Source organism: Rhinolophus sinicus, linkage group LG07 (genome assembly GCF_036562045.2).
Source record: "Rhinolophus sinicus isolate RSC01 linkage group LG07, ASM3656204v1, whole genome shotgun sequence".
Classification (NCBI taxonomy): domain Eukaryota; kingdom Metazoa; phylum Chordata; class Mammalia; order Chiroptera; family Rhinolophidae; genus Rhinolophus; species Rhinolophus sinicus.
This window is the reverse complement of record NC_133757.1, coordinates 84631185-84659011: the sequence shown is the minus strand read 5'-3', so window position 1 is coordinate 84659011 and position 27827 is coordinate 84631185. Positions and strand designations below refer to the sequence as shown.

The 27827-nt window shown below is 39.1% G+C and overlaps 1 protein-coding gene across 7 annotated transcripts in view; it reads right to left on the bottom strand.

The window, feature by feature from the left end:
• Positions 1 to 4527: 4527 nt before the first annotated feature.
• Positions 4528 to 27827, bottom strand: part of ZNF846 (zinc finger protein 846) — a 38779-nt gene continuing 15479 nt past the window's right edge. Inside the window, exons 1-8 of one of the 7 annotated variants that reach the window (XM_074338215.1) lie at positions 11985 to 16333; positions 10122 to 10228; positions 9669 to 9902; positions 9424 to 9512; positions 8703 to 8829; positions 8136 to 8222; positions 6852 to 6934; positions 4528 to 6401 (exon numbers count right to left, since the gene is read on the bottom strand). In XM_074338215.1, the coding sequence (XP_074194316.1) occupies positions 5262 to 6401; positions 6852 to 6934; positions 8136 to 8222; positions 8703 to 8829; positions 9424 to 9512; positions 9669 to 9699 (1557 nt within the window). In that variant the 5' untranslated portion in view covers positions 9700 to 9902; positions 10122 to 10228; positions 11985 to 16333 and the 3' untranslated portion in view covers positions 4528 to 5261. Of the gene's footprint in view, positions 6402 to 6851; positions 6935 to 8135; positions 8246 to 8702; positions 8830 to 9423; positions 9513 to 9668; positions 9903 to 10121; positions 10229 to 11984; positions 16334 to 27827 lie in introns of those variants that run through there. The other 6 variants (XM_074338214.1, XM_074338213.1, XM_074338212.1 and 3 more) reach the window with 6 other exon arrangements.

The following is a 27827-nucleotide window of genomic DNA, read 5'->3' as shown; positions in this document are numbered from 1 at the left end:
AGAAGCAGATAGTCTGCTTTGTAACATGACACTCATTGCTACCCTTTCTCTGGGGCCTGCTGATAGCTTTTGGAGTGTACAGGCAGGCGAGCTCTGGAGGATCGGAGGAGGCATCCAGGCTCCATGGCTTTGTTTTCTGCCTGGCAGTGGTGGCTGCTAAAACAGACATTGCACTTTTGTATTCAGTCTCCACCCGTCACAGGGTTCAGCCATATTATATGCTGATCACTCAGGCAGAAATGTTCAGGGTAACAGAGAGTGCTCTTGCAGCCTGAATCCTCCCCTCTCCCAGGACTGGCAGTGAGTTCCAGGCTGTGTCTGCAGCACCTGTCTCTGCTCTTCTCTTTTTCCTCCTCTCCTGTTCCCCCCAATTCACCCACCTTCAGATGTTTTGATGTGTGGATCTCTCAGATGTGTTTGTGTTGTGCAGGGAATCCTTTGTTGAATTATTGCTTTTAAACTTGTTGTAACTTGAAGGGGAGAGATGAAGGGGACCCCTCATGCCACCATGCTTCTTATGTCACTCTCACCTGTTCTTTATTTTTGAATATTGCATACAGGTAGAAAGATAAAATACTTAGTAGGTGCCAAAGGTCTGTGTATTTCTATATATTGTAAACCAAATTAATTTTAGACTGTAATAAAAATGAAAACATTTATTTGAGCAAAAGGAGCTGCGACCCAGAGACACAGTTCAGTTAGTAACTTAAATTGTGATCCACCGAGACAGAGGAGGCTGTCTTTTATGGAGAAAGTTCCTGCCCAAGTTCCTGATTTTATGCAAACAAGGTTTGCAAATTGTGCACTTCTGATTGGTTGGTATATATGCAAATAAGGACACAATTGGTGGTTCTGATTGGACAGGGCATGTCTCAGTCCATTGGTCGAAAGACAAACCATGGCTTTCCTGCAGTGATTAACTCAGAGAGGCAACAGGCAGCAGCATAGTACACGTGGTTGAAAGCTCATCCTGTGGCATTTCCTGAAATGCAGAGTGCTTGGGAGACCTCTGTCAGTAACAGTCGCTAAACTTCAATTGCAAATTTGGGCCCAGTTAACCAGAAGGAGTCCATCTTAACAGATATGTTTCTCTTTGAGTTTCATATTTCCCTCTTTTGAGCAAAACCTGTTGGCAGACAGTATTGATTACTGACCAGGTCACTTTGTCCCATGTCAATACCAGAGTGGTTTTTCTACCTGCTCCAGTTCCATCGCATCCCTTGGTGGAACTCCTGTGGTTAGGCAGTAGCCAATAGAGCAAGTAGGGCCATTTGCTTATAAGAGGTCTCCTGAACACCTGTAAAACTCAAAGAAATTCTCTAAGGTTAAGTTTATCTTGAGACACTGAATTTGCATGGCTTTGGCAGAATTTCTTTACCATATATTGTAGAAAACTAGAGTAATTTGAGAGAAGTTGAAGAACAAATAAAAGCACTCATTCCACAGTATGCAGAAAAACCAGGGGTAATGAGTGAAAGACATTCGATATTGGGAGTCAAAAACTAGACCCACCTATATGCTGTCTATCACAGACTCATTTTAGATAGAAAGACACACAGAGACTGAAAATGAAGGGATGAAATATTCCCCTTTAGTCCCCTTAACTTTTCAATTGCATTGACTAAGAATGATGAAATTGATTCCACTGATAAAATCAATTCCTTTTTGTATTGAAGGGTAGTGATGAAAGGAGATATGTTCTAATGAGTCAGAAGTTACCGGGTGCAAAAGCTCAAAGTAAAGAGTATGACCTCTTCCTCCCCCTGATCAAACACAATGCAAAAGCTGACCCTGTTTTACTCCTCACGTCTGATGAATAACATTCTGCCCCACCTCAAGTCTCTGATACTAAAGTGATAACTTCCTGCCACTGTATCCTGTAGAAAGACACAGTGCTCAGTGGCAGCAATATCCTTTGTAATATCCCCCTCCTCAGAGACCCACATTTATGTAAGAAGAGGCAGAGGAGTCACGGAGATAGAAAAGGTGAAAACAAGGCAATGGCCTGTGAGAGAGGTCTGGGCTGGGAGTGAAGAATGAGCCTGCAGTCTTCACTGACTGTAGTAGTCACCGAGAGACCAAAGGACAATGCCCATGGGACCCTCAGCGGATGGCACTACTGGGGGCTGAGGATGACAGCCAGGACCAAACTCATCTGAGATGGAACACGGCAATGTGAAACCTATATGCCCCAAGCAAAGCTAGAGAATAGTGGGAGAGTACCTGTTCCCATCACCATTACTAAGTTTTGTTCACTGTAGGCGATCATGCAGTCTCCACTGCTATATCCCCTTAAGGAGATGGCCAATTTTTATCTTACAAGAGTGCTTTTAGTTTACTGTTTTTGATGATGCTGATCACTTCCCCATGGGCATATCTACGTCACTGGCAGACACAGCCTCTAGCCACGGGAGGCTCTCCTACCTCTCTTGGAAACCTGGTCTTTTAGACACCCCGGCCTCTTTGGTGGCTCTTCTGCCAATGGACTTACGTCTGGGTCTCTGTGCCACTGTGCAGCTCTGGAGTTGGATAATGAGCCTTACTGTATTCCTAAGTCCAAGTACACTTTGTAGGAAAGAAAAAAGGTTAAGACTTAAATTTAAAATGTCAATGTAAAATATTTTAGGGTAGCAACTAAAAATTTGTGGCTATATAGATTTCAGTCATACCACTAAAATTATTTAAATTAAAAAGTGTGGGCAGAGAGGGAAGAAACATGAGGTAAACACTGAAAAAATGAGATGCTGGACATAAATCCAAAGTTATTAGCAATTATATTATGAAGGAAATGTCCCAAAAGAAAGGATTGAGATTGAATATCAAATATTCAAATATTTTTAAATTCCAAATGATGTATTAAAATGAGACATTTACAAAGTAAGGGTACAGAAAGACTGAGAAATTAAGGAAAAGCACACTGACATAACTACCGATATACTTATTGATGAGCCTCATTAATAAGTAGGACAGTAGGGGTCCACATTCCCCTCTTTTCTCCCATCATATGGGCAAACCTCTTGGGGAAGAGATTTCATTAATGGATTTCAGATACACCCATGTCTTCATACCTGGCCTGGCCACCATTGTTCTCCTTTCAGAAAACAATGTTTCTATCAACATGCCTTCTCATTGCCAAAACTGTGGGACCCATGATCTGATATTTGCTTCTTCCAAGGTACGAGTAGAGTTAGCCTGTGACTATTTCATGGTTGTTGGCTGAGACCCTGAGACTTTGAAGTCAGAGAAAAAGGACTTACTATACTCATGGTACAGCTAGCAGGTTGTCCATCCGCATGTTTGTATTAATTCCCTTAGCTCCCAAGTCTCTCAGGGGTGACACAAAGGGCCCACATATGTTGCCCGTACATAGGTTGAGGTGTGTTACAGGAAAAGAAAGCTGAGGTTGTGGAACCTATTTTATTTCAAGTGGTAATCAGCCCTGCTCTTTGTCTCCATGGGAGAGATGATGTCCTATTTCAACATTCCTCACTGCAAACACACTTCTGGGAAATGGCCTGGAAGCAGACTGGTCATGGTCTTGCATTCTTCACGTATTCATCAAGATGAGTGGGAGCAGGAAAGACGTATGGAGAAGGGCGTCAACAATCCACTCCTGGCTCACATCGTTTTGGCCTTTTGAAGAATGGCACATGATTATACCAATTTGTCAGCCACTGAACAACAGAAGCTGGGACCAAATCTGTTCCATTCACCGTGTACAGCACTTACTGACGACACTACCACTAGGAGTCCAAGCAGAGGAATGAGGCCAAACTGCAGCAGTGACATCAAATGCCGCTCACAATGTCTCAGATGCAGGCAACTGCACCCCTAGGTCTTACCTCAGACGATTAGGATCCCATCTAAGGCCAAACTGTGTGATCGCTTACACGGCACATAGATTGGTTAGAACTAAAATGCTGATCTTTGGTGTGGCTGCCAGTAATTAAAGGGGGCAATAAATAAGCTAACTAACAACACACAGTACCCACAAGCTTTCCAAACTTCCTCAGTCATAGTTTATCCCTTCAAAGGAGTAATTTACAAGTCTCTTAAGGGATGTGTACTTACCAAAAAAACACTCCCACACTTTTATATTCATATAGCTTCTTTCCAGGGTGCATTTTCACATGTGGTGTAAGATTTATAAAATGGATACACCATTTCCCATGTACCCCACAATCATAACTTCTCTCATGTGAATTATCATTTTACTAAAGGTTGAAAGCCAATACACACACACCACACACACACACGCGCGCGCGCGGTCTTCCTATATTTCTAACATTCATTACATTTTATGCCTCTGTGAGATTACCAAAGAATATTAACATAAAGGCAGAAGTAAAGCCTTCCTACATACATTTCCCTCCACTGCATGTTATGACTTACTCTTTATCACCTGAACAACTTTTAGTATTTCTTACATTCATGAGTCTTCTTGCACACGAAGCTTTCAGGAATTTCTGAAGGCTTTCTCAGATTTCTTACATACAGAGGACACCAAAAAGAAAAAATGTATACACATTTTAAGAAAGGAAAACTGTATTAAAATTGTAGTACTCAATATATACTGATAACAAAAGATGAATACAAGTCACGTTTGACTTCTGCAATTACAAGAGGTGCTCAAAGTGGTTACCATGAGCGTCCAGACACTTCTGATTACGGCCAACTACTGCTTGAGCAACGATGACCACAGTGTTCACTTGTATACACCCCCGGTATAGAGGGCACCTCTCCACTGTGAGCTTTTAAATGTTGAGTTCTTAAAAGACATGAGAAGCAAGTGTAGGTCTCCCTGTATCTTTTACCTTCATAGAATGTTATGCCATTATGAAGTCTCATGGGTATTAAGGCCTCAACACTAAGTAAAGGTTTTATACCACATTCATTATATACGGATGGTTTTTCCCCAGTGTGAGTTATCATGTGCTGTAGTTTAAGGATGTGAAATAGTTTAAGGCTGTATGTTATTCTTACCTTCACATGACTTTTACAGTAATTTTAGATATGTAAAATTGTTAGAACAAAAACAAAAAACCCAAAAGGCTATCTCACATGCCTTATAACCAGAAGGTTTTTCTCTGAAGTCTGAGTATTTACACATTCTGTACAGTATGAACAATTACAGCTCTACCATATACCTTAAATCAATGGGAATTCTATCCCGAGTAAGTTCCCATATATCACGTAAGGATGAAAACTGACTACAGCTTTTTAATAGTCTTTACTTTCATAAGGTCTTTACTCAGATGAATTTAAATGTGAATACTAAGGTCTGAGAAACATTTACAGGTTTTTTCACATGCCTTAGTTCTTAGATGTTTAGCGAGTGCTGAAGATTGAGTGAAGGTTTTTCCACATTTCTTACATTCGTATGGTTTCTCTCCAGTGTGAGTTCTCATGTGAATATTAAGGCATGTAGGGTATGTAAAGGCTTTCTCACATTCTTTACACTTGTATGGCTTTTCTCCAGTGTGAGTTCGCATGTGCAAATTAAGATTTGTGGAACGAGCAAATGCTTTCCCACATTCTTTACATTCATGCGCCTTCTCTCCAGTATGAGTTCTTAAGTGTGCAGTAAGGCCCGATGACTGCGTGAAAGCTTTCCCACACTGCTTGCATTCATATGGCTTCTCCCCAGTGTGCGTCCTTACATGTTTTCTGAGCATTGAAGAATTATTAAAGGCTTTCCCACACTCCTTACATATAGAAGGTTTTTCTCCAGTATGTGTCCTTATGTGTAAGACAAGTCCTGAGGAACGGGTAAAACTTTTCCCACACTCCTTACATAGATATGGCTTCTCTCCACTGTGAATTCGTCCATGTTTTGTAAGGTATGAGGAATCAATAAAAGCTTTTCCACACTCTTTACATTCATATGGTTTTTCTCCAGTGTGAATTCGTATGTGTAAAATAAGTCCTGAGGACCGAGTAAAGGCTTTCCCACATTCCACACATACGTAGGACTTTTTTCCATTGTGAATTCTTATATGATCTGTAAGGTATGAGGAATGAGTGAAGGCCTTCCCACATTCTTTACATTCATATGGTTTTTCTCCAGTATGGTGTCTCATATGTACCTTAAGGGATGACTGATTAACAAATGTTCTCTGACAATCCTTGCATTCACACAGTTTCCCTCCTATCTGAGTTTTCTTGTGCCCAGTAAGATTTGAAAGCTGACCAGATGCTTTCTCATGTTGAACACACTCAGAAGTTTTCTCCACAACATGTATTTCCTTGAAAGTATGAATCAAGTTCTTTTTAAAGGCTTTTCCACTCTGGTTACCTTTAGAAGCTTTCTGTCTAATGTGAGTCATAAGAAATGAATGTTCACTAAATACTTTTCCACAGAGGCTAGAGCCATATTGTTTCACTCCGACATTACTTCTCTCCTGTTAAGAAAAATAATAATTAAAAACTTTTTCACAGTCATTATAATAACAGAATGTCTCCCCATCACAACTTTTATGCATTGGAAACACGATCATAATTGCATTTTTTCCTATTATTTTAAGTTGAATAAGCTGACTATGAGTACAGGACCCGGCATTATATTCTCTACTTTTACAGAGCATCTTAGAGAGTTTTCCTGATAATTATTTAGACTAAATTGCACTTTAACAACTGGATACCAGAGTTACATATATCTGGATGTTTATTAGTGAGAACTCTGAGGAGACAGAGTTGAAATAAGTTTAGAGTGTTCCTCATATTCTTGATGTTCAGAGAATCTCTTCATAGATTCTTTCGTTGAGTAAATGGCATTTATCTCATATTATTCTCATGCATGTTTTGCTTCTGGTCCTGATGTGGACGGGAAAAATTACTCTTGGAAATCTTACCAGTTTTATTCCATTTGATGTTTCTTCCACAGAAATATCTTGAAGAGGTGTGGAAACTTTGGTTTTGAGTTGCAAATCGAATTCTGAAATAAAGTGGAAAAACTCAAGTTTGGAGAACAATTGTGGGATGTTGTTTAAAACAACATAGCACAGAGAATAACATAACAAAATAGTGTGCACAGGGAACTCCAGGCCTCCTTCCCACCAAAAAACAACTAACAAGCTTACAAAAGCTATCAGAACTAACTCTTGCAAAATTTGGAATTTCATCAAAATGTACAAGAGCCAAGGAACTTAAGAAAGAAGTGGCTGTATTTCACCAAGAGAGTGTTGTGGCACTCTAACTTCCTGCCTACCATCCACACGCTCCAGAGAAGCTGTAGTCATTTAGATGGCGTTCCTTGAGCAAGCTGCTAGTGCCAAAAGGAACACTATGGACCCTGTTTTGATCTGTCTGGCAGCTTCCTAAAGTATCGGTGCAAGGACTTCCCTTGATTTCACCCAATTCAAGAGTTCCTAGGAGTGAGAAGGCATTCCAGGCAGCTTCTGCTGAAAGTACATACAGGTGAAGTATTGGCAGAACAGCATGAGGAAAGGGAAAATGGTTGGGACTAACAGGAGAGAGACTGAAAAGCCTTGGAAGGAAGGAATTGGCAATGTTATACATATGGCGGTGGGGGTAAATGGGGACTGACTGCTTAAGGGGTACACGGTTTCCTTTTGAGGTGATGAAAATATTTTGGAACTAAAAAGAGCTGATGGTTGCCTAACACTGTGAATGTACTCAATATTGATGAATTATATTCAATAAATTGGTTAATTTATGTGTATTTTACCTCAAAAAAAGCATGTGGTACATGCGTATGTCTAAATATGAATGAAACATAATAAAAATGGTGAAACAAAAAGCAAGATGGACCACAAAAAGTCTGGCTGTGTTAGGAGTTTGGCAATGATAAAGATATGGTGTCAACTGTAGGCAGTTTATGAAGCTTCAGGCGAAACTAAGGCTGACAGTAAACAAAAATGGTGATCGAATCAGGAAAACAAGATAGAAGGTACTGGGAAAAGAGCTACCTGCAAGGAATGAAATTTTCAAATAAGCCAAACAGATCTTTCTGAGAGAACCGAAAAAGTCGAGATCAATGGAAATGAAAGGGAAAGGAAAACTCAGAAACCAAATGGCCTCACCCTTCTCAGAAAAAGTGTATACCTTTAAAAGTTTGCAAAGTGACATTTCCAAAGCACCTTTCCCAGGCTAGTAATGCTCTTCACAAAACTCACCCTGCAGAACTCCCCTGGTTCCTGTCCTCAGCTCTTCTGCTCCTTCCATCCCTGAGCAGACACTGGGTGTGCATGATTCATACCCTACTTACAGGAAAAATAAAGAGGACCTTGCAAGACATGAAAAACATGGCCTTGAATCGGGAACCAACCCTTTGGACTTCAGTATTTCTCAAGACGGTAAAGTCTCACTTTATAAACAGCAAAATAACCATGCAAAATTTCAAATAAATGCAATAAAACTATTTTAAAAGGAACAAAAATCCAAGCACATTGTCTCTCTGTACCCTCAAACGCCTGGAGATCTCTGAGACCTGAGTGAGCACCATGTCCAACCTTACACATATTTAAAGTCTTCAGGTTTTTAGTCCCTAAAGGAAATAAAGTCATGTATTGACATAGATCTTCATTTTCATAGAGAATCCTCTAGACAGTAAGGCCCTTGAGGCCAGGGACTATATCTGTCCATATCTGCTTGTTTATCACAATATTCCCATTGGACAGCAAAGGTACTTAAGAAACTTTCATTTCATAAAGGGCTCAGTAAAGAAACAATGCCAGCCTTACCTACTGCAATGAGATTCTCATAGTTCTCCAACATCACTTCTCTGTAGAGATCTCTCTGTGTTTGATCCAACAAAGTCCACTCTTCCTGGGTGAAGTCCACGGTCACGTCCTTGAAGGTCACTAAGTGCTAAATCATCAAACACATGCTGGTTTCAGCTAAGTCCCAACTTCACTGATCTTCTCAGAAAGATGCATGAGGGACTGAGAAAGGGGGACAGAAGCCTCCAGTCCACCTGGGCCCAGACCTCTTCTCCTCTCTAGCTTCAGATACTCCCTGGTGACCACACACAGTCACATGGATTTACCAGCATCACTGACACGGGACTGAACTTATCTTACCATAACTTTATCATGGGCTGTGGTTAGCACTGAACACAATGCAGCACTTTGTAAAACCTAATAACAAAAGAATTATTTCCAGTGACACAGGAACTCCATAAGATTAGGTACCTTCATTTCCTTCCATAAGATCCGTCATACTGTGTAAAACAATTAGCCAACATGCATAACTGAGGATCAGAAAGAATTAGTAAAGACTGAGATAAAAGAATCATTTCCAGTGTAATCCCTGTATACAGCTGTATACTGAGATAGCATGGATCCTGGGGAAATTCACCAGGACTCATTCCCTAAACAGGGTCATAATTGCTTTAAGCTTGGGGACATGGGTCTTAATAGAAACAAGCATGACATTTTGAAGAAAGGTCAACTTTCTACTCGCCTGAGAAGAATCCATCAGTAACCCAGCCACCATCTTTGCCTCCTCGATTTTCCTCTCATCAAGACAGAAAGGATCCCAAGAAAGATGACCTCGGAGAGAAGAATGGTACGGACGTCAAAGCCAATTCGATTCCAACAATTACATGCCTATCAGCTGTTCCACATCATGCACATGACACACCACAAACACACGTGTGAAGGAACTATACACAGTAGATGATTTGAGAAGAATCAAAAAGGACTTACCACACACATGAGTCAGATCAACGGCAGGCATACTGTGACTCTGACTGAGATTTCCCAGAACATTCCACTTCTTAGTCAGCAGATTGCTTCAGAGAAGCTTTCGAATTTAAAGTAAGAGGTTGATCTCGACTCCTCTTCATATACTAGAGTGTCCAGGTAACTGGTTCACAGTGTCAAACATTAAGCAACAGACATTTTTTCTCAATTTTCAAACATCACTCTTTAGCCATCTCTCTGCAGATGAAACATGTGACAGCCATTAAAAACTGTCTAATACTACGTACCACACAAATATGAATAACAATTGCCATTTATGGAGCACCTGCTAAGTAGTTCTACATATATAAATTCCTCTAGTTGTCCTAACAACTCTCCAGGTTGGGTGTTAATACTGCCATATAATAACTGAGAAAACGAAGGTTCACAGAGGATTAGTAACTGACCCAAACTCACCAGTTGGAAGAGTGAGCCAGCACTACACACAGTTAGTGTGCCAAGAGTCTGATCTCCTGTGGTTGTCGATATTCCTGACGTGACCAGAATTCAGTCCCGACCCTCTGCTAGGCATAACGGAGAGAAGTACAAAAGGTTTTATGAAATCAGAAGTCTCCCTGAGTACTCCCTGCTGGAGCTTGACTGGACTTGGGATCGTTGCCTCCCTCAGTCTCTTATTTCTCCACTCACTCAGCAAATACTTACTAAGGGCCTTCCTCATGCCAGGCCCAACACTAGGCACTGAAGAGGGAATAGTTCTTAGGGATCTCACAGCTCAACTGGGCAATGCACATAATAAACAAATAATTGGTATCAGTTGACGAGCAGTATAAAGAATCAATCCCACTAAAGTATGAGTACCACACATACACAAATATAATCTTGATACACAGACAAGAGTGGTTAGGGATAAGATAAACTAGGGAAATGAACAATTCAGGGGAGCTTGATAATTAATACCTCACTTACTTAAAAAATGAGTGTTCCAATTTTGACTCACAAACTTGAGTATCAGCGTTTTAGAAAAAACTCAAAATACATTTCTAGTGTTAGCCTCTTCCACAGGACCTGGATCATGTCATTGTTTTATGTTGAACTTACATTATCTCACAGTTAACAACAAAGACTATTGTAAATATTTTTAATCTTTTCACCTTTTCATATTATTGATCAGTTCTACTTTTCCATTTAGTACTGATTTTATTTTTACTCAGCCTTTCAGTACATTTTATTCTACTTCTGTACCTCTCACTCAACCTTATGAGGTAGTACCCTTAGTTTCATTTCTTGAACTTCTTTTGTTGAATTACAGCATCCATACAATAAGGGAGGCAATCATGAATAAAAATCTCAGCGAACTATTAAGAAATGATCAGGCTCAGGTAAGCACCAATCAGGTCAAGAAACAGAACATATCCATATCCTCCATCTCAGACATATTCTTTCTCTTCCAAATCACTACCTCAATCCTCCCAATCACAACCACCATCTAGGCTATCCTGCCGATTTTTGAATTTTAAAGAAACAGTATCAACCATCATGCATTCTTTTACGTCTGGTTTCTGTTATTCAAAATATGTTTGTGAGATTCATCCAAATTATTGCATCTATCTACGTTTGGTCCTTCTATTTGCTGAAGAGTATGCCACAGGAAATACATGCCGCAATTCATCCATTCTTCTTTTGATCCACTTGGGGTTATTGTCAGTTTGGGGATATTCCAAATAATGATGCTTTAAGTAGTCTTTAGGTTTAATTGGTGCACATGTGCATGCCTTACTGGTGTGTTACCAGCAGGTCATATTTAGTTGATACTCTTTAAAAATGTGTTTCGTGTATGCACATCTTGGCCAACACTTGCACTGTCACCTTTTTAGTTTTACTTTTAACCATTCAGTGTGTACAGTACTACCACACTGTGGTTTCAATTTGTACTGCCCTGGTTGCTGATGATATTAAGCACCGATTCACGTATTTGCTGTCCATTTATATAGTTTCCTTATTGAAGAGCCTACCCAAACCTCTTGCTCATTTTTCTATTGAGTTTTCCTTTGGGGGTGTTAATCTGTATGAGTTATTTCATAACTTTGCTGTTACATGTGAGGCAATTAACCAAGTTATTAAAGGTCAAATATCGTTTCTGTAACATTTCAATCTCCCTTACTCTCAAAGAGTTTATATACACACGGAGAGAGATACAGGAGCTAATGCAGAGTATTAACAAATGGTCAATGGACAACAAGGTAGCACCTAAATATCACCAACTTCAGTAACCGACGCCCACAGCCAGATCATTTCTGCCCAGCGCTCACCACAACGCACCGGAGGGAAAGAGGACGCTGGGCCGTTTCTCAGAACAGCGTAAATGCTTTTCCTTCTGAAAAAAAGACACAGTTTGCTGTGGCAGCTTTTGAAGAGAGGTGCACAGCTGATGGAGAAAACGCCCTGCCTCCACCGGAGACTGAGTCACGGTCCGGAGCTGCGCGGCGGGAGCGGGCAGTCTGGGCGCGGGGCACTCAGGGGGGGCGCCCGGATTCAGGGACAGCCGGCGCCGCGGGGACTAAGCGCGGAGCCCCGACACCAACAGGTGAGAAAACCCACCTGGGACGGAGGGAAAAGCGCGAAATGAGACAAAAACTTGCCAGCACTTCCGCTTCCGTTGCCCATCGCCTTCAGCGTAAGGGGCGGGGCCTCAGGAGTTCGGGATCGGGAAGCGGGAAGGCCCGGGCGGGACTCGTGGGACAGCGGGTCGCTTCTTGTCGACGCCAGGGGGCGCGGTAGGACCTGAATCCAGAACAGGCTCCCCGTATGGACCAGTCTTGATGGGCAGTGCCTGGCCGGAGCGCAGAGGACTCCGTTAGAAGCGGAACAGATGCGGACTCCTGTCCCAGGAGTGCGTGCTTCCTGGCAGAGTCAGATCTACGGCTTAGTGTACTGGCATCAACAAGTTCGTTAATGGTTCTCAACAGGCCTTTCTCCTTGTTTCTTCAGTACTATGCAACGATGTGCATATATTTGCAAAGATAAGCCTACTAGTCTATAAAATGGTCTGTCCCCCATATTCATTCAGTTCTGTCTTTGAACCCTTAGTTTTGTTTGAGATATATTTCTCATAGCATACAATTAACCTATTTAAAGTGTACCGTTTGGTGGCTTTTAGTATATTTACACAGTTGTGCATCCATCACCACAATCAATTTTAGTGCATTTTTATTATCACAGAAAGAAACCCAGTACCCCCTCAGCCATAATTCCCCACCTCATCCCCCAAACTAAGGCAACTACTAATCTACTTTTTGTCTTTATGGATTTGCCTAGTCCCCGAAGTTCATATAAGTGGAATCTTACAATATGTGGTCTTGGCATCTGGCTTCTTTCATTTACATGTTTTAAAGGTTCATCAGTGTTAATAGCATATATCGCTTCTTCATCTCTTTATTACTGAATAATATTCCATAATATAGCTATATCACCATTTATCCATTCATCCATTGATGGACATTGGGTTGTTTCCACTTTTTTGGCTATTATAAATAAATAATATGGAATACCTTTTAAGCAGTGATCAGAGGGAAATTCACATACTAAACACTTACTAATAAAAACTAGAGAATAATAAAAAGTAAATCCAAGCTCAGAAAACCTTGAAATAGAATACCAATGCAAATCAAGATATAAAAAGTTATATAAGAATTTACACTACAAAAAAAGCATCAAACCCAGATTGGTTGGTTTTGGTTTTGGGTGTGTGTGTTTTCCGCATAATAGCCTTGTTGAGATACAATTTACATGCCATACAATGCACCCATTTAAAGTGTACATTCAGTGGTTCTTACTATACTTGCAGAGTTGTGAAACATCACCACCATCAATTTTAGAACAATTTTGTTATGCCCAACTCCCCATCTAATCCCAAATCCTAAGCAGCCATTATCTATATATTGTTTCTATAGATTTGTCTATTCTAACCATTTCATATAAATTAAAGAAAAAAGAATACTATGTGGCCTTCTGCGACTATTTCATGTAGCATAAAGTTTTCAAGGTTCATCTATGTTGTAGTGTGAATCAGTGTTTTATTCCTTTTAATTGATAAATAATATTCCTATCAGTTGATGGTCATTTGGGTTGTTTCCACATTTTAGCCATTGTGAATAATGCTATGAAATATTTATGTACAAGTTTATGAATGGACATGTTTTCATTTCTCTTGGTTATGTGTGTGTCTAGGTGTGGAATTGCTGGGTCATATTGTAACACTATGTTTCATCTTTAGAGGAACTGCCAGATTATTTTCCAAAATGGCTGCACCATTTTACAATGTCACCTGCAGTGTATGAAGGTTCTCCCCATCTTTGCCAACACTATTGTCTTTTTTAAAAAACATTACTATAGCGTACTTTATAAAGCATTATTATTACACAAACCTAGTTGGTGTAAAGTGGTATTTCATTGTATTAATAGTTTTGATTTTAATTTCCCCAAAGACTAATGGCATTGAGCATTTTTTCATGTGCTTATTGGTCATTTGTATATCTTATTTGGAGAAATGCCTATTCTGATCCTTTGATTATGTTTTAATTGTGGTGTTTATCATTTTATTATTGAATTCTAAGAATTATTTATACATTCTAGATTCCATTCCCTTATCAGATATAGAATTTCCAAATATTTTCTCCCATTCAATAGATTGTCTGTTTACTTCTTTATATGTTCCTCTGAAGCACAAACATTTTGAATTTTGGTAAATTCCAACTTGTCTGTTTTTTCTTTGGTTGCTTACACTTTTGGTGTCACATTTAAGAAACCATTGCCAAATCCAAGGTCACTAAAGATTTAGCATTATGTTTTCTTTTAAGAGATTTATACTTTATGCTATTACATTTAGTTCCTTGATCCATTTTGACTTAATTTTTGCATATGGTGAGGTAAGCATCCAACTTCATAATTTTGTATGTGGATATCCAGTTGTCCCAGCCCCAATTGTTGAAAAACTTATTTGTTCCCCCCATAGAATTTCTTTTGGCACATTTGTCCAGCATCAGTGTACTGTAAATGTCAGCCCAGAAGTTTTAGATAGGGGAATTATACCAAAACTTCAAAGTTCAGATGGTTCCAGTACTCCATAATTGTTTCAGAGCAATGAGAATGAACAAACACTTCCTAATTCCTATTATGAAGCAACCATAACATTCATATAAAACCTGATAGGATACAAAAAAATAGAAAGTTACTTATGAATATTGATTCAAATGAACTATGTTAAAATTAGCAAACAGCCCACGAAACCACATTAAGAAAATAATAAACTTTGCCAAGTGGAATTTACTCTAGAATGCAAGTTTGATTCAGTTGTTAGTAAATCCACTAAATACACCACATAAATACATTTGTCTAAAAAGATAAATCATATAATTATATCCATAGATGCTGACAAAGCTTTTGACAAAATTCAACACCCATTATTAATATAAGCACTTGAGAAAATAGAAACTGGTGAATCTTAACATGATTGTCTATATCTACTTGTGTGTGTGTGTGTGTGTGTGTGTGTATACATACATGTATGTGTGTCTGTCTGTGTGTGTACCAGTGGTATTAGCTAATGCAATTATATAAGAGAAATTAATTAGAAACATAAAAATTGCCCCCCAAAAAAAGTGAAATATACATGGAAAGCCCTAGAGAATCGATAAAATTAATATAAACAATAAAAGAATTTGCTATGCTATCAGGATATGAAATTGCCATCTAGAAATCGACAGCTTTCATCTACCAAACCAATAACCAGTAAGGTGATATAATGGTAGAGAAAACCTCACATATAATAGCAAGAAAAAGATACTTTGCATTAAACTGCCCAATAAATATATAAAACCTACACTAACTTTAAAATACTTTATTTTTTTTAACTTTTATTTATTATTTAAGTGTGTTTTTCCAGGACCCTTCAGCTCCAAGTCACATAGTTGTTTCAATCTAGTTGTGGAGAGCGCAGTTCACAGTGGCCGGTGTCAGGATTAAACTGGCAACCTTGTTGTTAAGAGCACCACACTCTAATCAAATAGCTAACCGGCCACCCCTAAAATACTCTTGAAAAACACAAAATAGGCTTTAACAGAAGAAAAAAAATCTCCCTTGTTCTTCTGTAAACATCATAAAGATATCTATTCTCCCCCACGTAAATTTAAAATGTAACATAATTCTAATAAAAATGCCAGCAAGCTTTTTTAAATCAAGTTAAGCAAATTGATACTAACTTTTTTATGGGAGAATACATAATGTTCTTAAAAACATCTTAAGATACCTGTCATGCAGGGAGTCACACAGGGTCTCTGGTCCCGCTCCCCACATAAGAACGCAGGATATGGTGAGGCCAAAAAGGAACACCCACGGAGCCATAGGTAGGGGAGTCACACCACTATAGTCTCACTGGAGGCTGGATTCACATGACATGAGACCTGCTGTCCACTTTTCTGCCAACTGACCGACTCCCCTCACTAGCTGCAATCCGCCATGCTAACTGCAATCCGCTCTTGCTAGCTCAGCCACCATCTTCTTGCTAGCCCCCATTTGCTGCTAGTGTAGCCACGGCAGTTCTATTAGTAGCCAATGGCTCACTGGTTACAGCTGACGGCCAACTAGCCAGAGCTGATGGCCATCCTATCACAGTTGATGGCCATTTACTACCAGAGTGAGCACCTTTCCACATGAGGGTGAGAGCCTGGAAACAGCACTACTGGCTCTGTCCCCACAATACCTTAATAACATCTGATGGTGCCCAAGAAAACACTGAAAAACAAAAGTGATGAGACATTAAAATATACCGTAAAGCCACTGTAATTAAAATTGGTATTGGCATATGAACAGAAAACAGATAAATGGAATAAAATGGAATGTCTAAAAATAGATCCAAGAACATATGGAAATTTACTTCATAAAGGTGGTAATTCAGATCACTGGGGCAAAAATGGAGGGTGCCAACGGAAGAGTTGGGATTTCTTTACCTTTAATGAAAGGTGCTAAAACAACAAACTGATTAGCCATCTGGGAAAAGATAAAATTGCGTATATATCTCACATCACTCACAAAAACAATTTCCAAATGGATTATGTGTCTAAATGTTGGGGAGATGAGGAGAACCCATACACATATGTAGGGTAATCAAGAGATTCCGGGACTAATTAAGGGAAAAGATATGACCATGAGGTGGCAGCAGCATACAAAAGTTTCATTTGGGAAGCACTTTGACAAGTTCGCATGTGGGGAAACTCCCTCATAGTATGAGAAAATACAGAAGCTATGGCATGAAAGCTGCTACTCAGAACGGGACAAGGCAAACTCCTACTCCAGAAGGAGAAGGCGATCACAGAGGCCCCGTGTCTCCAGGTGATGTTGCTCAGGATCCTGCGGTCAGGAGGTGTCTCTGGGTGAGACAGCTGAAGGGCAGCAGCAGCTTGGGGTCTTTACAGCCCCAGGATTTATCTTATCTCTGACTAGCAGATGTTGGGTATAATTTCGTGGGGTATGCAAAGCAAATAGGCTCTAAATGGCTGAAAATCTCCTTGTCTAGGCTATGTTTAAAACAATTCAATGTATAGAATTTTGAGTTTGGTATTTGTGGGCTACTCTAAATAATGCTGCTGTGAACATTGGTGTGCAAATATTTATTGGAGTGCCTACCTTCAGTTCTTTTAGATATATATACCCAGAAGTGGAATTGCTGGATTATATGCTCATTCTCTGCTTAATTATTTGAGGAATTTCCATACAGTTTTCCACAGTAGTCACACCATTTCACATTCTCACCAGCAATGTACAAAGGATTCCAATTTCTTCACATCCTCACCAGCATGTGTTATTCTCTGTCTTTTGGATAACAGCCATCCTAAAAGGTGTGAAGTGGCATCTCGTTGTAGTTTTTGTTTGCATTTCCCTAATGATTAGTGATGTTGAACACCTTGTCATGTGCTTATTGGCCATCTATATACCTTCTTTGAAGAAATGCCAACTGTCTTGAAGTCTTTCTCTCATTTGTGAATTGGGTTATTATTTTTTGCTGAGTTCTGAGGGTTCCTTAGAGAGTCAAGAACCGTATGATTATACTGATACGTGGGATATAAAACTGAAAGCAACAAGGGAATAAGACAAAGAAACAAAAACTCATAGACACAGACAATAGTTTAGTGGTTACCAGAGGGTAAGGGGGGAGGGAGGTGGTAGATAAGGGTAAATGGGGTCAAATATATGGTGATGGAAGAACTGACTCTGGGTGGTGAGCACACAATGTGATATATAGGTGATGTATTACAGAATTGTACATTTGAAACCTGTGTAATTTTACTAAGCATTGTCACCCCAATAAATTTTAATTCAAAAAAATATCCTGGATATTAATCCCTTATCAGATATATGATTTGCAAATATTTCTCCCATTCTGTGGGTTGTCTTTTCACTCTCTTGCTATTGTCCTGTGATGCACTAAAGTTTGTAATTTTCATGAGGTTCAGTTTATCTTATTTTGTTGCCTGTGATTTTTTTATCATAGACAAGAAACTACTGCTGAGTCCAATGTCATGAAGGTTTTCCCCTATATTTTCTTCTAAGAGTATTATAGTACTAGCTCTTACATTTAGGTTTTTATCCATTTTGAGTTAATTTTTGTATATTGTATGAAGGAGACATCCAATTTCATTCTTTTGCACGTGAAAATCCAGTTGTCCTAGCACCGTCTGTTGAACAGATTATTTTTTCCCCATTGAATGGACTTGGCACCCTTGTCAAAAATCCATTCACTATAGGTGTGTGGGTATATTCTGACGTCTCAACTCTATTGCATTGGTCTCTATGTCTATCCTCATGCCAGTATGTTTTAACCATACTTTTAATTCCTGCAAATTGATGCTTTCATAGCTACAAAAAGGCCACTAACTGTTAGTTGTTTCCAAGTAAACCCTGCCTCACCCAAAAACATCTCGAGACTTTAGATAGCCCCGAACCATAATCTCTAACAGTCACACTGAACATGAATTTTGTGGAGGAACCACTTTCATATATAGCTGGTCCATCCTAAGCCTGGTTACTGTGCCTTATCCATTCCTACGGAAACCAAATAATGGTGCTTGCGCACAGTTCCGCTCCCTTCCTCCGCTTTATGACCAACACCCGTGCTTCCCCTAGGTGGCGCTGCACGGAATCTGTGCTTTCCCCCCAAGAACTGTGAATATAACAGAAGTGTAAGACTCGGGTTTCTCTCTTGCTCTGCATCTGGCTTCACCATACCTCACCCAAGGTAATATGATGAAAACAACTGGGACAGTGAGCAGCATTGCTTGGCCCCAAATGAGAAAGAGATGCCACTGGACTGCTCTTGGCCTACTAACTGGATTCCCTAGATGGCAGGGAGGCCCGGAAGACACTATTGCCTGCTGGTGCATTTGCACTTTGACCTATGTGTTGTTTGACTTTGGTATCAGGATAATGTTAGCCTCATAGTATGAATTTGGAAGTGTTCCCTCCTCTTCAATTTTTGAGAGTTTGAGAAGGTCTGGTGTTAATTCTTCTTTAAACGTTTGGTACAATGCACCTGTGAAGCCATCTGATTCTGAGCTTTTCTTTGTTGGGAGGTTTTTGATTACTGATTCAAACTGCTTATTAATTATTGATCTGTTCAGAATTGCTATTGCTTCATGATTCAGTCTTGGTACTTTGTATGTTTCTAAGAATTTAAACTTTTCTTCTGGACTGTCCAACTTATTGGCATATAGTTGTTCAAATTAATTTCTTTTCATCCTTTGTAGTTTTGTGACATCAGTTGTAATGTCTCCTCTTTCATTTAGAATTTTATTTATTTGAATCCTGTCTCTTTTTCTTGGGAAGTCTAGCTAAAGGTTTGTCAATTTTGTTTATCTTTTCAGAAAAAAAGAAACTAACTCATAGTTTCACTGATCGTTTCTATTGTTTTCCTATTCTCTATTTCATTTATTTCTGCTCTGATTTTTATCTTCTTCCTTCTGCTAACTTTGCGCTTAGTTTATTCTTTTTCTAGTACCTTGAGGTATAAACTTAAGTGATTGATTTGAGATCTTCTTTCTTATTACTGGCATTTATTGCTATAAAATTCTGCTTTTGCTGTATCTCCTAAGTTTCGGTATGTTGTGTTTCCATTTTTGTTTGTTTCAAGATATTTTTTACATGCAATCATGCTAGGGTTTGTTATTACCAGTTTTTATACTTCTAGTTGAAATATAAACTGCTATTTTGGAAGGTATATTTGACAATTCTAATAAGAAAATTCTAAAATGCAAATATCTTTAGCTCAGCAATGCCACTTTTAGGTGTGTATCTTATGAAAAAAATACAATACAGGTGTAAAAGATATCATTATAATGATATTCACTAAAGTACTGCAACAACAGCAAGAAAGATTGGAAACAAATCCTAATGACAGAGCATTGGTTAAAATATAACTTATTCATGTGAACAAATACAATGCAACTACTAAAATTCTTGTTATGTTACTTTTGATTTCTTTGTTTATATCTTGTCCCTTTCTTGCTATATTTATTTCTACTTTTTAAAAACATGTTCTACCTATTGAGAATGGAAGTTTTCCCCATTTCTATTTCTACATGAAGCTTGTGTGTATGGGTGAGGGTAGAGTGTGGGTGTGGGTATGTGTGTTGTCTTGTGCCTAGTGTACCTGAGAAAATTAATATTAATAGTTTTAAAATGGAATCTTTTCTGCCTATACATAAAACCATAACTAAATATATAGATAATATTGTCTCTTCTTTTCCAGTATTTATATAAATTAGTTCTAGACACTAGAATCTACAAAACAGTGTTAACTAAGCATGGAATATATGGGAAATCTTGACTTGTTCTGATTAAATGGAAATTATTTTGGCCCTGTACCATCAATTAAATGAATTCTTTAACAGAATTATTAAATAAAAATTATTTTACTATTGAAATCTGAGTAAGGTCTGTAGTTTAACAACATTGTGCCAATGTCAACTTTTTGGTTTTGATCATTTGTGGCATGGTTATGAAAGATGTTATCATTAAGGGAAGATGGGTGTACTAATTTTGCAATTTCTAGTGAGTCTAAAATTATTTCGAAATAAATATTTTTTTAATTTTATTGGGGAATTTTGGGAAACAGTGTGTTTTTGCAGGGCCCATCAGCCCAGCTCCAAGTCCAGTCGCCGTTTTCAGTCTTTAGTTGCAGGGGGTGCAGCCCACCATCCCATGTGGGAATCAAACCAGCAACCTTGTTGTTCAGAGCTCACACTCTAACCAACTGATCCATCCAGCCACCCCCAAAATAAAAATTTTAAATTCTAGTATTATTAATTTGGGTACTCTTCAATCCTGGGCATGTACCTAAAATGCCTACTTGACATCTCCACTACTGTGTGTGATGGTCATGTTAATTTTGAGATACCTTAGACTAAGTCATGATTTCCCCCAACATTTGCTCCTGTTCAGTCTTGCTCCATTTCCATAAATGAGAATTCCGTTACTGCAGTTGCTCAAGCCAAAATTCTTGGTGTCATCATTCTTTTCTTTTTCTCATAGACCACGTGAAATCTACCACAAAATCTTGTCATTCTACCTTCAGAATATATAAAGAATACACAAAATGTATTTACGAGTCATCCCATATCGCCACCTTTACTGCTATCACTGGACTTCAGGTCTTATCTGTGACAGCAGCTAGCATTACCTTAACTAATATGATAGATAAAGAGAGATAGAGAGATCTTTGTAGTACTTGTGGTATATGTGATTCTAGCCTAGATACAAAGAGAGGAACTGCTAGGCCACTTGGTATGATTTTTATTTTTATAAAAACATCTAATTATCCTCCAAAGTGATTATCATTTATACTCAATCCTATCTGTAATAAAGTATCAGTTTTCCCAAATATTTGCCTGTTATTGAACCATAAAAATATTTGCCAACCTGATGGGAGGAAACTAGTGTCTCCGTATTACTTTAATATACGCTTCCCTAATTGCTTCTGAAAATATTTTTTTTAATTGTCAGGTCTAATTTTATCAACATATGAAATTTTGTTTCTTCTGGTATTTTTAACATATCCAACTGATTATACTAAGTAATAGAAAAAAACTTTTGTATTTTTATGTTCTTATACTTTACTTATGGATTTTATTTATTTAAAGATTGTTTCAGTTGATTTTTGGTACAGTCTTGTCTTCATCTCTTTATCCATTTTTCTGAAGTAAGTTTCTCTCATTTGTGTAAAATGTCTCCTCTCAGAGCTTTTTATAAACAGTGTTAAACTTCAATAGTGATGTTAAAACTGAGTTTTTTTTAAAAAAATCATTGTTATTTACTCCACCAACCCCCCTCCCTGCTGGTAACCACAATACTCTTGTCTGTGTCTAGGAATTTGTTTTGTTTGTTCACTTGTTGCTTTTTGTTTTATATCCCACATATAAATAAAATCATATAGTTCTTGTCCTTTTCCATCTGACTTATTTCAATTAGCATAATACTCTTAAGATTCATCCATGTTGCCTCAAATGGCAATATTTCATCCTTTTTATGGCTGAGTAGTATTCCATTGTGTATATGTACATTTTCTATAAAGAACTCATATAACTCAACAACAAAAACCCAAACAATCCAATTGAAAAATGGGCAGAGAACTTAAACAGACACTTTTCCCAAGAAGATATATAAATGGCCCACAGATACATGAAAAGATGCTCAACTTTACTATTAGGGAAATGCAAATCAAAACCACAATAAGATACCACCTCATACCTGTTAGAATGGCTACTATCAATAAGACAGAAATAACAAGTGTTGGAGAGGCTGTGGAGAAGCAACCCTCATACACTGTTGGTGGGAATGCAGATTGGTGCAGCCGCTATGGAAACCAGTATGGAGGTTTCTCAAAAAATTCAGACTAGAATTACCATATGATCCAAGAATCTCTCTTCTGGGTATCTACCCAAAAAAATCTGAAAACATTTATCCCTAGAGATATATATACCCCTATGTTCATTGCAGCATTATTCACAGTAGCCAAAAGATGTGTTATATTGTTTTGATTGAAGTTATGTGAATAAATTCAGCTTCACACAGATACACAAATGGAAAAGGGGGGCATATTTTTATAGCCTCTTCAGATAATTGTGAATAGTCTTCTTTGATACTGCATCAAAATTAACAAGGGGTCATTTGTTAAAGATTAGTTTCAATGTGGAATCTGAAACCATATCAATAAACTTGTCATACTCTGTCACAAACAAAAATCAATTTCAGGTTGATTGAGAATTTAAATGTGAAACCAAACATCAAAATCAAAAAAGGGAATAAGACAATGAAGCCAACGTATTGATTATTGGAAGTTCGGGAAGGATTTCTCAAACAAGACACAAAAATTCACAAATAAACTTGACTTAAATTAAAATTCAGAATCTCGGTCCATCAAGACACCATAGAGAGAGACATTTACAAGCAAAAAAAGAAACTGTATCAAAGATATCGAACTCCTAAATATCATACAAAAATGACAATAATATAAAGCAGCAAAAACATATATAGGTATTTCCCAAACTTAAAATGGCCAATAAATATAAAAAGATACCCATGCAAGAACTTGCAAAAATCATAGAAATCAGCAAAATACAAATTAGAACAATGAGATAACGTTTCTTAACTACTCTAAACATAAAATCCCAAGCAAATTTGAACATACAGATTCTATACCCAGCAAGTTCATTTTTAAGGCAACTCATACATACCGTGTTTCCCGGAAAATAAGACCTCGCCGGACCATCAGCTCTAATGCATCTTCTGGAGCAAAAATTAATATAAGACCCGGTCATATGTTGCTATAATATAAGACCGGGTCTTTAATATAATATAATACCAGGTCTTATATTAATTTTTGCTTCAGAAGACGCATTAGAGCTGATGGTCCAGCTCAGTTTTATTTGTGGGGAAATATGGTAGGTGAAATGGGAGATGTGCATGAATATTTATGGCACCATATTCATAATTGAAAAAAGCTTCAAACAACCAAAAGAGGTCCATCCACTAGAGACTGAATAAGTAAGTTGTGATATATTCATACAAAAGATACATACGCTGCAATTAAGTAAAGTACAGCTACATGCAACACAAATAAATCGTAAATATGTGAACAGAAGTGTGTCATGGAGGACTATATTAATATGCTATTATGTCGTTTTTTTCCTTCTTAATTTTTTAGTAACCTTTTATTTTGAAATGGTTTAACATTCATAAGAAGTTGCAAAAATCATAGAAATGGTGGTGTGAGGTGGGCTTCTTGAGTTCTCCCCTGGAAGTTAACTACAAATTGAATATCTATAATTCATCAAAGGATTCTCTGCTCATTACATGGAATAGCTAAGAGACAAGCACGAGGATTACCTGAGGTGGGCAAATCGGGAAGGGGGAAGTGAGGAGACGTGAGTTGTAGAGACGCAGGGCCCCAGGACGCAGACCAGAGATCGCAGCAGCCAGGCTGTGGGTTCTCTCCCTGAGCCCCACAGTCCTGCCAAGGATCAGCATATAGGACGGCAGTGCCCAGCATTCAAGGCAGAGACCTCAGCTGAGACCCGCGACTGGGTTCTCATGGTCAGGCAAAAAGGAGAAAAAGCACTGTGCCTGGGCCCCGCCCCCTACTCTCCCACAGCTCTCCTTGCCCCTGCCCTACCCGAGTTTTAAGCGGGTCCAAGAATTGGAAGGAGTAGTGTCAGATTACAGAGGAACGGCAGCCCTCAAGAACTGGAAAAACCGGTGTGACAGCTGTGACCTAGGGAAGAGGGTTGGAATGAGTGTGACACTGCTGAGCCGGCAAAGGAGAAAAAGGCACCTACCTACCCAGATCCCACCATTTTTAGGTGGCTCCAGCCTAAAAATTAGAGATGCAGACACACGCAGGTGTTAGCAGTGGGTTGCAGAGACAGCTCTGGGCTTTCAGAAGTTCAGAAACCTCATACCCTCTGCACACACACACACACACACCCTGCACACAGAGAAGAGCCCTAAGACCCAGGTGACCTGTGCACAGAGAAGAAGCCCACCTCCTGCAGTGGGCCTTTGCGCAGGGGAGAGCAGAAACGGCACTGACCTTGTAAAAACTATCAACCACACCCCATAGCCCGCCCACCTAGAACTGCATTGTCAGGGTCATTCTGGGCACCTGGTGGTGGGCTCTGCCTCCACAAGATGGCTAGCATCAATAAATCAACAAACAACAAGTGCTGGCATGGATGTGGAGAAAAGGGAACCCTTGTGCACTGTTGGTGGGAATGCAGATTGGTGCAGCCACTACGGAAAACAGTATGGAGGTATCTCAAAAATCTGAAAATGGAACTACCTTAATATCCAGCAATCCCACTCCTAGGTATCTATCCAGAGAAATCCAAAACTCCAATTCAAAAATCTTTATGCACTCCTATGTTCATTGCAGCACTATACACAATAGCCACGACACGGAAACAACTGAAATGCCCATCGGTAGATGACTGGATTAAGAAACTGTGGTACATTTACACAATGGAGTATGACACAGCCATAAAGAAGAAAGAAATCTTACCATTTGCAACAACATGGATGGACCTAGAGAACATTATGTTAAGTGAAATAAGTCAGACAGAGAAAGACAAATACCATATGATCTCACTTATATGCGGAATCTAAAGAAAAGACTAAGTGAATGAACTAATCAGAAACAGTTTTGGAGACATAGAGGAAAAACTGAGGGTTGCTAGAGGGGACGTGGGGGGGTGGGGATAAGGGGGAAGGTGAGGGGATTAGAAAATAGTCAGTAACCACAAGATGGCCACGGGGTTTTGAAAATTAATTTGGGGAACGTAATCGATAATGTTGCAAAGATTTTGTAGGGTATCTGATGGACATGTGTCCCATTTGGGAGACCACCTCAGGGATGATGTAGATGCCTGATCTCTGCACGGTACACCTGAAGCTGAACAATAATGAATGCCAACTGTAATTTTATATATATATGTATGTATGTGTATATATATATATATATATATATATATATGTATGTATATGGTTACAGGAAGCGGAGTACAGCATTAGGAATAGAGACAGTGGAAATGTAATGGCTCTGTGAGATGTCAGAGGGATAGTGGATGGGGGGCGGGGGGTTCACACAGTGTGAGGGATATAAATGATAAACGTCTAAGTATTGCTTTGTCTTGTGCACCTGAAACTAATAAGATTATATTTTTTAAAAAAAGTAGCCACCAGATTCGGTGGGCAGGTCTAAGACCGGGCTCCACAGTCAGGGGGCGGAGCCAGAGGTGGGGCCAGGTGTGAGGGTGGGCTTAGGCGGGGTTTAGGCGGGGCCTCGCTTCTAGTGGACCTGTCCTTGGGATGCCCAATGAAAGCTTCTTTTGCTCTTTTCCTCTATGACTAGGAGGCCCTATACAAAAGAACACCAGGCATACAAAGATATCTGCTAGTCCACAAAGTGGATCACACCTCCAGTTCATCCCATTCCTTCTTCCGGCTCTTGAAGAAAGTTTTAATTTTCTTCTTCAGTGGGTTGTATCTTTCAGTTAGGTTAACTCCTGAACACTACATATACAAAGGGTACCAAAAAAATGAAGACACATTTTAAGAAAGGAAAACTGTATTAAAATTGTAATACTCAATATATACCGGTAACAAAAGATGAATACAAGTCACGTTTGACTTCTGGAATTACAAGAGGTGCTCAAAGTGGTTACCATCAACGTCCAGACACTTCTGATTACAATGAACTACTGCTTGAGCAACGTGGCCCAAAGTGTCATCTTGTATACATTTTTTTGGCACCCTCGGTATATACATACATTCAATTTTTCGTTTCATTTCCCAAAATTTATTATGGGGGAGTTCTGAAAGATGAGAGTCATGCATGCTCTGACTTAAATCACAAATGTAAATCAGAGCATCCAGCTGATATAACAGATGCCCAACAAATATATATTCCTTTCACTTTCCCTCTTCTGAAGGGTAAAGATGTATACAAATGTTGAGAATTGCTCAATTCCTGTGTTAGGACACAATAATTTACAGTAAATCCAGTGATGTGCTTCCATCTGCTGGGGGTCACGGGTATTACAGTCTATCTCAAGCAGTCACGGGTATTACAGTCTATCTCTATCTTGTCCTTGAAACCAATCAAAACCTTCCGTTTCTATTAGAAAATTCCTATTTAAAAAAAAATGTTTTCCCGTCCCACTGTACCTTTGGGTTATAACATCTGCCTAGTGCTTGGGCTGGGGGAAGACACAGCGGTGGAGTGAGTGAAGGGGAGATGGCAGGAGAGGAGTGACACTTTGACAGATGAGAATACTAAGGCCCAGAGTCATCTGGACACAGAGTCACATTTCACCCCCAGCAATCAGACTGAAGAAATTTAGGGAATGTCTGGATTTCTGGGGAAAGAGTGAACATCAAGTGCAAAGGCCCTGAGGCAGGAGAGTGTTTGGCCTCTTTAACCAACAGCAGAAACCCAGTGTCTGAAACGTTTAAAGTGAATTGGGCAGGATGGAGACTAGAAGGAAGCGAAGTCAGAGAAGTGAAGCCAGAGTTAGATTATACATCATCACCTGGGCATCATCAACTGTAAGAATTTTGGGTTTGACTCTGAGTACAATGGGGAGCCCATGAAGTGTTTGAGCTACAGGAGCAACATTATCTGATGTATATTTTTAAAAGATCTCTTTGTCTTTTGTGTGACTCTAGGGAGGCAAAGATAGACTCGGGGAGGGCATTTAGAAAGATGGAGATAGCTGGACAAGGGTATCAGGTGAGGATGGAAGGAGTGGGACTTGGGTATTAATGTAGAGTCGATGGGCATCTGCTGATGGACCTGATGTGTAGTTTGGGGGCAAGGAGTCAAGAACGACTCCAAGGATTTTTTGTCTGTTTTCCACAGTCAAATAAAAATAATTCTGCACATTGGTAAAGAGCGACTTCATTCAAAAAGATTATTGCAAGAGGGAGAAAAGGCCTATTGCAATAAGGAGAACATTCTGACCGTAAGATTCTGCAAGCATCTAAAAGGTAGGCAGAAAAAAATTTTTTTGCAGGGAGGAGTTAGCAAAGCTCAGGGAATGTCTTTGTGTATAAGGAGGT